The sequence below is a fragment of the Marmota flaviventris genome, chromosome 11, assembly GCF_047511675.1.
Source record: "Marmota flaviventris isolate mMarFla1 chromosome 11, mMarFla1.hap1, whole genome shotgun sequence".
Lineage (NCBI taxonomy): Eukaryota > Metazoa > Chordata > Mammalia > Rodentia > Sciuridae > Marmota > Marmota flaviventris.
This window is the reverse complement of record NC_092508.1, coordinates 94,026,414-94,038,513: the sequence shown is the minus strand read 5'-3', so window position 1 is coordinate 94,038,513 and position 12,100 is coordinate 94,026,414. Positions and strand designations below refer to the sequence as shown.

Sequence of the window (12,100 nt, the reverse complement as noted above, 5' to 3'; positions counted from 1 at the left end):
CTGTGTAGAGTTGAAGTTGTACTAAATACCTGCCCAGTCAAGCAGATATTCACTCCTCTTATGATTTAAGAAGTAATGGAAATACCACCCATTCCATATACTTCCCCAACCTGTGTTCATAAATCCAGTATTAGAGGTTTAGTCCTTCTCTGCTCCTGTGTTTAGATTCACTACTTAAATAAAATGCCTTAAAACCTCAGTATGCCTGAACTTATCAAACTAAGCATCACTCTGACAAGACAACTGGAATTGCGAGTACCGAATTCCTGGCAGTGGGGTGATGTTGAAAGGAAGAAGACAGTGCAGAAGAGAGAGTTAGAGAAACCAAAAGCAAAATTTATCTGTCTTAGCCTTTTGCTGAGTCTAGCTCCAAGTGTCATAGCCAATAGAAAGGATACATAAGAGGACAGACAGGGATGGTAGAGGTCTGTGAGCAAGGCTAGCATCCCTAAAAGAAGAGTGACAAAAATGTGAACTGATGGTAGTTGGGCCAGATACAGCCTCCTAACTGAGGAAGCCATCAAAATCTGTCTGCAATTGGTGGTGGCCCATTTTCATTTTGTCTCTAATATGAAATGGCCCAGTAATTAGGATGCCAGTCCCAGTAATCTATTCTAGCTTCAATTTTTCTAAGTGACCAGTATACACTGGCAGTTTTCTTTGATATTTACAAAGATTGGGTCTTCTGTAGGGAGTGCCTTTCTCATTCTGTACCTCAGCTTTATGATGGGTAAAGCCATTGAGAAGGACAAATAGTTTAGCCAAGAGAGGCATTGTTTAGAGTAAATGACTAAAGAAGTAGGTTTTGAACAACATAGTTTTCCCTCTCCTGTTTCCACCAGGCCAAACCTCAAGACACTTTGGATCTATGCCAACTTTTAAACAACAACATAGCTGCCACTGTTGCCAGCCACCCCAGGAGGTTCGTGGGTCTGGGGACATTACCCATGCAGGCTCCAGAGCTGGCCATCAAGGAGATGGAGCGCTGTGTGCAGGAGCTGGGGTTTCCAGGGGTCCAAATTGGCTCCCACATCAATAAGTGGAACCTGAATGAGCAGGAACTCTTCCCGGTCTATGCAGTGAGTACACAGCTGTCACTCAACCAAGGCGTAGCCCCAGAACACCTAGCTGGGGACAGGCATCTTGCTAGGTGCTAGTAGGAAGACACAGGCACCTCCCACCGGGGTGGAAGACAGAAATGACTTATATGTAGACAGGAGATGTGGAAATCCTCTACCAAAACTCCTCCCAAAAAAGGAATGGGTCATTCTACAGAAGAAGGGCAATGTAAATACTTCCTAAGCCAGTTCTGAGTTAACTCAGTGATGACATATCTCTTCTTCCTATCATTCTTGTTCTCTTTTTAATCTTTTATTTGGAAGCCTAAATATCACCCTCATCACAAGCATTGTGTATAGTACCATGTCAATGCCAGAAAATTTGGGTTTTCTTTGGGAAAAAATACTTAATGTATTTCAAAAATATGAAATAAATTTGAAGAAACTATGGAAAATACAGAAAAATATAAATAAATAAAAAGTCACCCTTAATCCTGCAACTCAAAGTAACAACCGTTGTAGTACATTTTGTTTTTTTAAAACTGCATATATCCTAAGCCAACCTCAGCAACTTAGCAAGGCCCTAAGCAACTAAGTGAGACCCTGTCTTTAAATAAAATGCAAAAAAGGGCTGAGGTATGGCTTAGTGGTTAAGTGACCCTGAGTTGAATCCCTGGTACAAAAAGAAAAAAACTTCATATATCCATACTTTAACAAAACTGACATTTTTTTACACATGTGTTTTCAAATGCTAATTGAGAACTCAAACTAAATGAAATTTATCTTAATGTATGATTTTTAACTGCAGAATATTCTAATATATGGATTTATTTTTATTTATTTAACCTGACCTCAATTAAGAAACTTTTTAAATTATTTTTTATTTATTTATGATCAGCAGAATGCATTACAATTCTTATTACACATATAGAGCACAATTTTTCATATCTCTAGTTGTATACAAAGTATATTCACATCAATTCGTGTTTTCATACATGTACTTTGGATAATAATGTCCATTACATTCCACCATCATTTCTAACCCCATGGCCCCTCCCTTCTCTTCCCATCCCTCTGCCCTATCTAGAGTTCGTTTATTCCTCCCATGCTCCCCCTCCCTACCCACTATGAATCAGCCTCTTTATATCAGAGAAAACATTCAGCATTTGGTTTTTTGGGATTGGCTAATTTCACTTAGCATTATCTTCTCCAACTCCATCCATTTACCTGCAAATGCCATGATTTTATTCTCTTTAATTGCTGAGTAATATTCCATTGTGTATATATACCACATTTTTAAATCCATTCATCTATTGAAGGGAATCTAGGTTGGTTCCATAATTTGGCTATTGTGATTGTGCTGCTATAAACATTGATGTGGCTGTGTCCCTGTAGTATGCTGTTTTTAAGTCCTTTGGGTATAGACTGAGGAGAGGGATACTTGGGTCAAATGGTGGCTCCATTCCCAGTTTTCCAAGAAATCTCCATACTGCTTTCCATATTGGCTGCACCAATTTGCAGTCCCACCAGCAGTGTATGAGTGTACCTTTTCCCCCACATCCTTGCCAATACTTGTTGTTTATCTTCATAATAGCTGCCATTCTGACTGGAGTAAGATAAAATCTTAGAGTAGTTTTGATTTGTATTTCTCTAATTGCTAATGATGTTGAACATTTTTTCATGTGTTTTTTGATTGATTATATATCATCTTCTGAGAAGTGTGTGTTTAGGTCCTTGGCCTACTTATTGATTGGTTTATTTATTTTTTTGGTGCTTAGCTTTTTGAGTTCTTTATATACCCTAGAGATTAATGCTCTATCTGATGTGTGAGGGGTAAAGATTTGCTCCCAATATGTAGGCTCTCTATTCACCTCACAGATTGTTTCTTTGGCTGAGAAGAAACTTTTTAGTTTGAGTCCGTACCATTTATTGATTCTTGATTTTAATTCTTGTGCCAAAGAAGTCTTATTAAGGAAGTTAATCTCCATCCCACATGATGGACATTAGGGCCTACTTTTTCTTCTATTAGATGTAGGGTCTCTGGTTTTATTCCTAGGTCCTTGATCCATTTTGAGTTAAGTTTTGTGCATGATAAGAGATAGGAGTTTAATTTCATTTTATTGCATATGGATTTCCAGTTTTCCCACCACCATTTGTTGAAGAGGCTACCTTTTCTTCAATGCATGTTTTTGGCAACTTTGTCTAATATCAGATAATTGAAATTTTGTAGGTTAGACTTTGTGTCCTCTATTTGGTACCATTGGTCTACCAGTTGGTTTTGGTACCAATACCATGCTGTTTTTGTTACAATTGCTGTACAGTATATTTAAGGTCTAGTATAGTGATGCCACCTGCTTCACTCTTCCTGCTAAAGATTGCTTTAGCTATTCTGGGTCTCTTATTTTTCCAGATGAATTTCATGACTGCTTTTTCTATTTCTATGAGGAATATCATAGGGATTTTGATTGGAATTGCATTAAATCTGTACAGTGATTTTGGTAGTATGGTCATTTTGATAATATTTTGACTTCTTTCTTTAAGGTTCTGTAATTTTCATTATATAGATCTTTCACCAAGTTGAATCCCAAGTATTTTTTTGGGGCGGGGGGGAGTCTATTGTAAATGGGGTAGTTTTCCTCATTTCCCTTTCACAGGATTTGTCACTTATATACAGAAATGCCTTTGATTTATAAGTGTTGATTTTATATCCTGCTACTTTGCTGAATTAATTTAATAGTTCTAGAAGTTTTCTGGTGGAACTTTTATGGTCTTCTAGTTATAGAATCATATCATCACCAAATAGTGCCAATTTGAGTTCTTCTTTTCCTATGTGTATCCCTTTCATTTCTTTCATCTGTCTAATTGCTCTGGCCAGTGTTTCAAGAACTATATTAAATAGAAGTGATGAAAGAGGGCATCCCTTGTCTTGTTCCAGTTTTTAGAGGGAATGCTTTCAATTTTTCTCCATTTAGAATGATGTTGGCCTGGGGCTTAGCATAGATATCTTTTATGATGTTGAGATATGTTCCTGTTATCCCTAATTTTTCTAGTGTTTTGAACATGAAGGGGTGCTATATTTTGTCAAATGCTTTTTCTGTGTCTAATCTATTAAGAAACTTATAAAACCACATATTTTGAAAATGTATAGTAAAAATCCATAGTGAAAAATTATGCCATGAAATTGTTAACATTTGATGAAATTAGATGGTGAGAATATCAATGTTTGTTGAACTATTGTTTATGCTTTCTATATTTAAATTACTTCAAAATAAAATAACTTTCAAATATTCAGTGCCATCCATTTTTGAAGAACCCAACTTCAAACATGTATCACTTCACAATTCTATTATCAGCCCTCTTCTTCTTCTTTCTGTTTCTTCTGTAACTAAACCTGCTATACTCAATATCAGAATTCAAGATGCATGATTCTTTACTCAATTGCATTTTCTAAATTCCTTACTTCCCTCCTAGAATTACAATGACTGATTCACTTTGTAATCTTTTCATTGTAAGTGCAAAATCTTTAATAATGTATTAAATAGACATTTATGGACTCACCAGGCACCCTACTCACTATCATTTATTCATTTTTATTCATTTAATATTTATTGAGCTCTAATTACTTGCAAAAATATCTATGGTAACTGCTCACCAGTTGGGGGATTACCTGTTAAATTGCCTCCTAATGACCTGAAACATTTCATGTTCCTCTAAATATTGAACTCCAGGAAGCTTATTGGCTGCAGTGGCATAGTTGATACAGTGATGTTTCCTGGAAACCTTAATGAGCTTTGAAAAATGATTTATTTACTTGTGCATCCAAGTTGTTTCAGCACAGTGTGAGTGAAACTTCAGTTGCAAGTCATTTTATTATTCATTGGAATCAAATATATGAATTAATAAGGGGCTTAGAAAGTAATAGCAGCCAATTGGAGTCCACATAGATATTTTCATTTGTGTGACTATCTCATCAATCATTCTAACTATATTGAGGGGCTGCCAGTCTCTGAAGGATTCAGGAGCACATCCTGACCCCAGTGGACTTGTAATGTCCTGGGGTTGACAGCACATTTGTTTGGTTAGCAAGGCTTGCCTGCCTCACTGCTCTCTAGTTTGCGTCAGTAACCTGCTCAAACAAATGAGGAATTTCTGAGAGCCAAATTGGCTTGGTCATTTTAAAGTAAGCCTGGTGCTCCAGAGCATCTAACTGTCCCCTTAATCTCCAAGATCTCTGTTGCTAGTGAGTAAACCAAATTACACATGCTCAAGTCAGTTTTTAGGTACAAAAATGACATTGTTACTGCTACAAGGCAGATGGAATGGTAGTACTAGATTGCCTGGCTCTACCATTTTTCTGCCAGGAATACTGAGTAAGTTACTTAGACTCCATCTACCTCAATTTCCTTCTTTGTAAAATGAGGAGGAATAAGAGTGTTTATCTCATAAAGGATTAAATTAGTCCATAATTGTCAAATTCTTATAACAACTTCAGCACATGGTAAGTTCTCAGTGAATGTTAGCTGTGCTTTTGAGAGTATAAGTGACTTTATGTAGAGATACAATGCCTTATGTACATAAGGAGATCTTTTAAATATTGATTTAAATTGAATTGAAGTAAACCATCATAGGCACATAGATTAAAGTGTTATCTAATGAGGACTCAAATACTACTGAGATGTGCCTTTGCCAAACCCAAACTGTCCCCAAGAAGATGTTATTCTCTTTCCAAACTGCATTCATTATCAGAAATCAATTAGCTCCTCTCCTTTCAAAAGGCTTGCATTTCTCTGCTCCCCAGAATCGGTTGAGTTAGAAATCTTCTTCAATTTATCCTTTGTCAGCCATTTCCAGAATTCCCTTTTGTCCAAAATTGTTTTTCCATTTTTAAAATGCTTATGTACACAAGTCACATTGCATCAGCCCAGTTAGCACAAATATTTATGCATGAAGATAGGATGAGTCACTCCAGCACCCCAATACATTTGAAAAGAAAATGTTCTAAGGAAAATGTGTTTTGAACCTTAGTAAACACTAATATTCAATGCTTGTTGAGGGAACTTATCTTAATTAAACATTCTGTTGAATAAAGGTCATTCTATCCAGATTGTGTTTCCATTTCCCAGAAGTCCGTGGAGCAGGTTTGTCCATGACATTTATCTTAAAACCTGCCAGGCTCAGGCACTGAGAGCTCTTACCTCTCTGAGGTGATCTCATTCACAGCAGACTGTTCAGGGATTCATCTGGGCTCTGGGGACTGTGTGAGTGCCTATAGACCCCAGAAGTCACCACCCACTGTTGGGTTCTGAATGGCTCAGTAGTTCATGCGTCAGCCCAGCCCTGAAACACTGGTCTCCAATCATCATTGTCTCATTTTCTATAGCCTCAGGTTTCCAAGTGGAAAAAAAGAAAGGAGCATTCCTGCCCTGACTTCAAGAATATCACCTCTCTACTGTCTTTCCCAAAGAGAGGACCATGTAGGAGCCAGCAGGGAAATGTGCCCCCACATTGGAGGTGTGGGATTATTAGTTCCTAGACATTTTGCCCCCAAAGAACATTTGTGAGTGATGGCTATTTCCTGTGACTTGTTCTGCCAAACAATATATTAAATGCATCAACCTCAATGGTAAATCCACCAATTCCCTTTGTTAATTCTAAATGTCCTTTTTATTTCCCAAACAGGAGCAGAGTTGATCAATGATTCGATTATTTAGATCAAGAAACAATTTCAACAATATTTCAGTTTATTTATTCAGATAAACAGTTTCCCTAAAACAGTACCTTGTATTTGCTGGCTCCTTCAAATAACCTCTCTCTTTCTCATTGCTTCTTTGAAGGCAGCTGAACGGCTGAACTGCTCCCTGTTTGTGCACCCTTGGGACATGCAGATGGATGGGCGGATGGCTAAATATTGGCTTCCTTGGCTTGTAGGTTTGTGTCAGCTTGGGGTCTGAAACAGACACCAAACCTTGGGTTTTTCCAGTCATCTCTGAAACCCTCTTGTCAAGAGAGAAAATATGAATAATTAACATGATTGAAAATAATAGCAACTGCCATTTATTGAGCAAAGAAGTGCTGTATATATTACTGTTTGATTTTAATCATATCTAGTATGATCATAAATAAGTCACATCCTAAATAAATAACATATTTACTCTACAAGGTTGATATTATAATGAACACTTTACAGATGGAGAAACTAAGTCTTGGAGTGGTTAGGTAATTTGTCTGCATCACAAAGTTAATGAGAGAAAATGGAATTTGCACATATCTGTTTGATTGCACAATTAACAGCATCAGCTGTTATAAATGAGGGCCTGGAATTATAAGTAGAAAGTTAACTTCTTCCACACAAGGATCTGAAACCTTAGATTATAGAAGACCTGTATTCCCGATGACCCTGTTATTTGCTCTCTCTTCTGCTCTTTTTTATTCCCCCTGAAACAGTTATTCAAGGTTCCACATGAAAGTGAGGGAAACAGAAAAAGAAGAAGCCTCCCTTTGTCCTATCCAATCTCTTGGTATTGGTCCCAATAGGAAGGAAAGATGGAGAATAGATGTAAAATTCTGGAGCTACAAGTGAAAAAAAAAAACCCAGTGAAAAGTGTTGGACTTTATTAGAGGAGGATTATCCATTCTCTCTCTCCAGTTTCTCCAGTCTAATTAGTATAATTATTAATTATGAAGTAATCAAATGGCAACCACCATAAAGAGTTAAATGAATAACAATATATTGTAAGTCAAAACCAGAATTTCTGTTGCAGCTTAATTTCTATTTCACTGTATAATCTGAGGCAAATCACTTCATCACCTTGGGCTCCATTTCCTCATCTGTAAAATAACAAAACTGATCTGGATTCCTTTAAAGTTATCTTTCTGCCCTTACACTTTATATGCTCCTGTGATTGCTGGTGGAAACTAAAGTATTTAATAAGATAGCTTCCTACCCACCCCTACCAAGTTCTTGAATAACAAGAAGAAGAGATAACCTAAGAGGCTCAGTCAGTTCTGTCCAGCTTCCAAGATAATCTCATCCTGATTCACAAACTTTTGACAAGTCCAACAAACTTACTTATATTGCAACTTTCCACATGAAAAACATTATTTACATATAGTCATTTCATCATTCATTTATGCAACACACATATGTGTATTGTGTGTGTGTGTGTGTGTGTGTGTGTATAGATCTCCTCAAAAATGTCAAGCTTTATACTAGGCACTTGGGATATACATCTGAACAAAACCTCTGCCCTCATGGAGCTTATATTCTGGCTTGAGGAAAAAAATATTTTAAACAACTACACCAATCATAAACATGCAAACAGGTCAGTTTCAAGAAAGTTATTGTGAATACAAAAATGATGTTAGTGCATTGTACAATTTCCAGCCGGGAAGGATTACAATCCAATTCACATTGTAAATGTAACTTTAGCTCCTCGATGAAGGATGTCTTATGAGGCTGTGATTGAAGTAATTAATGGAAAGCAGAATCACAGGACCAGAAGGAAATAATGCTGTCCATTCCCCAGCTTTCAGTAAGCTCTGCCTTTAGCTCAATTCAAGATGGATATGAATCCATCATTTTTCCAAAATTCCCAGGAGGCCAGGGAGCTAGAGGTATCTCTGCCTGTGGTTTATCAATGGGCAGAATGAGCATCCAGGGAAGCCTCAGTCAGCAGGCCAAAGTCAGGCTTCCTCAGAAGGTGCAGGGCACAGCTGTACAGCATTCAGATATTTTTGAATCACAGTTGGAAAAGCAGTCATCTGGCAATGTAGCCTAAACTGGCTCCTTGGGGATGAAGGCATAAGACATGGATCAGCTCTTTCTTCTAGGAGCACAAAGCACTTGAAACAACTTATGTTAATCCTGTGATTTTCAACCTTAGCTCCAAAAGGCAGCAAAGATTTGGCATAAATAACAATAATAGTTAATATTGAGCAATAACTGAATGCCAGGAGCTATCTGCTGAATCCTCAAAATAGCCTATGGCAGGAACTAGTCATTATTATCCTCATTTTACAGATGACGAAATTAAGACACAGAGAGGTAACTAATTTTTGCTGAGCACAATGATAGAATGTGACATTCTATCCAGGAACTTTGCTGACATCATATTTCCAAAATTCCATAAAAGCCTTGCAAGATAGGCAGCAAGGTCTTCATTTTTACAGGTAAGAAGCACAGATCCAGTAATATTAAATAACTTATCACAGACCAGGAGGCAGAAAATTGCAGGAGCTAGCATTCAGCCCAGACTCCTGACACTCACTCTGCTTGCCCTACTCCATCCAAAAGTGAAGTCAGGAGAATCAGGACAAGACCTAGGTCCTCAACAGCGCTAGCCACTAGACAACTCTCTCTGTAATGGGTAAATAGGAAGCTTCAGATGATTCTCCTTGCCAAAGCAATGGCATGTATGCAGCTAAATCATGCTGGAGCTCAAGGACCCTGACTTTCTTGGGACTGATAATTCCCTGGCTATTAGCTACTATTCCTCAGCCATTAATATTACCAAGCTTCTTCCTGCTCAAGGTGACAAGCATAAACTTTGTGACTATTTCCTCTTTCAGGAATGCCAGCAGAGACCACCATGGCTGTTTGCTCCATGATCATGGGTGGGGTGTTTGAGAAGTTTCCCAAACTGAAAGTGTGCTTTGCACATGGAGGTAAGACCATGTTTGCATTACTCAGCTCAGGTTGTCATAATAAAATGCCATATATGGGGTGACTTAATCAACAGACATTTATTTTCTCACAGTCCTAAAAACTGAAAGTCCAAGATCAAGGAGTCAGCAGGGTTGGCGTCTAGTGAGAGTTCTTTTCCTGGTTACAGATGGCTGCCTTCTCATAGTGTTCTCACATGACCCTTTTCCTGTGCATGCATGGGTCAGGGATTAGAGTGGGGTGATTGGAGAGTTCTAATATTTCTTCCTTTTCCTACAAGGACATCAGTCCTACTGGATTAAGGGCCCCACCCTCTGACCTCATGTAACCTTAATTACCTCCTTAAAGTCCTGTCTCCAAATATAATCACATTGGAGGTTAAAACCTCAACACAGGAATCCTGGAGGGTTACACTTCCATTCATAACATCCTTCCAGTCACCTTTCTAGTCATATGATGTATGGGGACCAAATTCCATTTCTGTAAGCAAATTTAGTTTGGTTGGCACGGTTTTCATTTTACTTTGTTTTTTATTTAAATCCCTCTAGTCAAGCAAAGTAAGGGGAAAAGCAGGGGCAGAGCCCATGAAAACAGAGGGAAGATCAGTAGAGGAAGGAGATTGAGTGGGAGAGAGGAGGAATAGAAAACGTGGAATGAATTTGACAAAAGTATATTGTGTACATATATGAATATACCACAGTGAGTTCCACCTTTATGTATATCTATAAGGCACCAATTTAAAAGATAATAAATAGAAGCGAAACCAATAGAGTGGAGGAAGGGGAATGGAAAAGGAGGAGCAGAGGGAAAGAAGAAGTACCAGAGACTGAAATGGAGCAAATTATATTCCATGCATGTATGATTATGTCAAAATGAACGCCACTATTATGTATAAATATAATGCACTAATAAAATATTCTTAAAAATAAATAAATCCCTCTACTCAGACTATGAGCTCTCCAGTCCCTAATATGCCACCATGATTTTGATATCACTCAACTGATAGGTCATCTCAATATTTTGCTATGATAACCACATTAAATTTGAAAAGCTTATATCTTTACATACTTGTCTACTCTCTTTGGCACAAATTCTTCAGAAATTTGGATTTCTGGATATATTCATGCCATTTTTCCCAAGTCATCTTCCAGCATTTGGAACCCAGCAGGTCCTTTATAAATACCTAATCAGCTGGGCTATGGAAACTTCTCCTTAGAACATCAGGATTTAAAGGAATTCTTTTCAAAAAATACTGGGGATTGAACCCAAGGGTGCTTTACCACTGCGCTATATGCTCATTCCTTTGTTTGTTTGTTTGTTTGTTTTGAGACAGAGTCTTACTAAGTTGCTTAGGGCCTCACCAAGTTCCTGAGGCTGGCCTTGAATTTGCGATCCTTCTGCTTTAGCCTCTGGAGTCACTGGGATTACAGGTGTGCGCCACTGCACCCAGCAAAAGGAATCCTTTTTAATCAACGCTAGCTGCTCAGTAATGAGTTTTACTTGCAGGTGGTGCTTTCCCTTTCACAGTGGGAAGAATTTCCCACGGATTCAACATGCGTCCAGATCTGTGTGCCCTGGACAATCCAACTGACCCGAAGAAATACCTAGGCTCCTTTTACACAGATTCCTTGGTTCATGATCCTCGATCCCTCAAGCTGTTAGTAGATGTCATGGGAAAGGTAAGCTAGGTTTGCTATTTGGATGGTTTATGCAGAGCACAAATCTGTAACCAGTTACTTGGCAAGTTAAGTAAAGGCCAATGTGAATTCATTTTTTAAAAAATTAACTATTTAGTATAGTTGTCCCTTGATGTCCAAAAGGAATTGGTTCCAGGATCACCAGAGTTACCAAAATTCTCAGATGTTCAAGTCTCTTACATAAAATGGCTTAGTATTTGCATATTTCCTACATACATCTTCCTATATATTTTTAACTCATCTCTAGATGACTTATAATATCTAATACAATGAAAATACTAAGTAAACAGCATAGTTATACTTTGCTAATATAGTAAATAGTCGTTACACTGTACTGTTGAAGGAATAGTGACAATGGGGAAAGTCTGTACATGTTCAGGGCAGAAGCAATTTTTTTTTCCAAAATATTTTCAATCTATGCTTGGTTGAATCCAAGAATATAGGACCCAAGGATACATAGGACCAACTAGCCATTATTTCAGTTCCATTTTATTACTTACAGCTATCTATAGAAGGTTTTCAAATTTTTCCATGGAAAAAAATTGGGGGACTCTCTTAAAAGTACATGGACATAGTAAAAGATTTGTAATATGGTACTTGAATTGAAATCTAAATCTTTAAAAATCTTGCTCTTGGGGTTGGGGTTGTAGATCAGTGGTAGAATACTTGCCTAGCACATGTCA

The 12,100-nt window shown here is 37.7% G+C and overlaps 1 protein-coding gene across 2 annotated transcripts in view; it reads left to right on the top strand.

Annotated features, from left to right (window-relative positions):
• Acmsd (aminocarboxymuconate semialdehyde decarboxylase) overlaps window positions 1-12,100 on the top strand; it is a 48,904-nt gene that overhangs the window by 23,395 nt on the left and 13,409 nt on the right. For both annotated transcript variants that reach the window (XM_027936871.2, XM_027936872.1), the window contains 4 exons: window positions 843-1,079; window positions 6,893-6,986; window positions 9,627-9,722; window positions 11,227-11,399. In XM_027936871.2, the coding sequence (XP_027792672.1) occupies window positions 843-1,079; window positions 6,893-6,986; window positions 9,627-9,722; window positions 11,227-11,399 (600 nt within the window). The remainder of the gene's footprint in view (window positions 1-842; window positions 1,080-6,892; window positions 6,987-9,626; window positions 9,723-11,226; window positions 11,400-12,100) is intronic.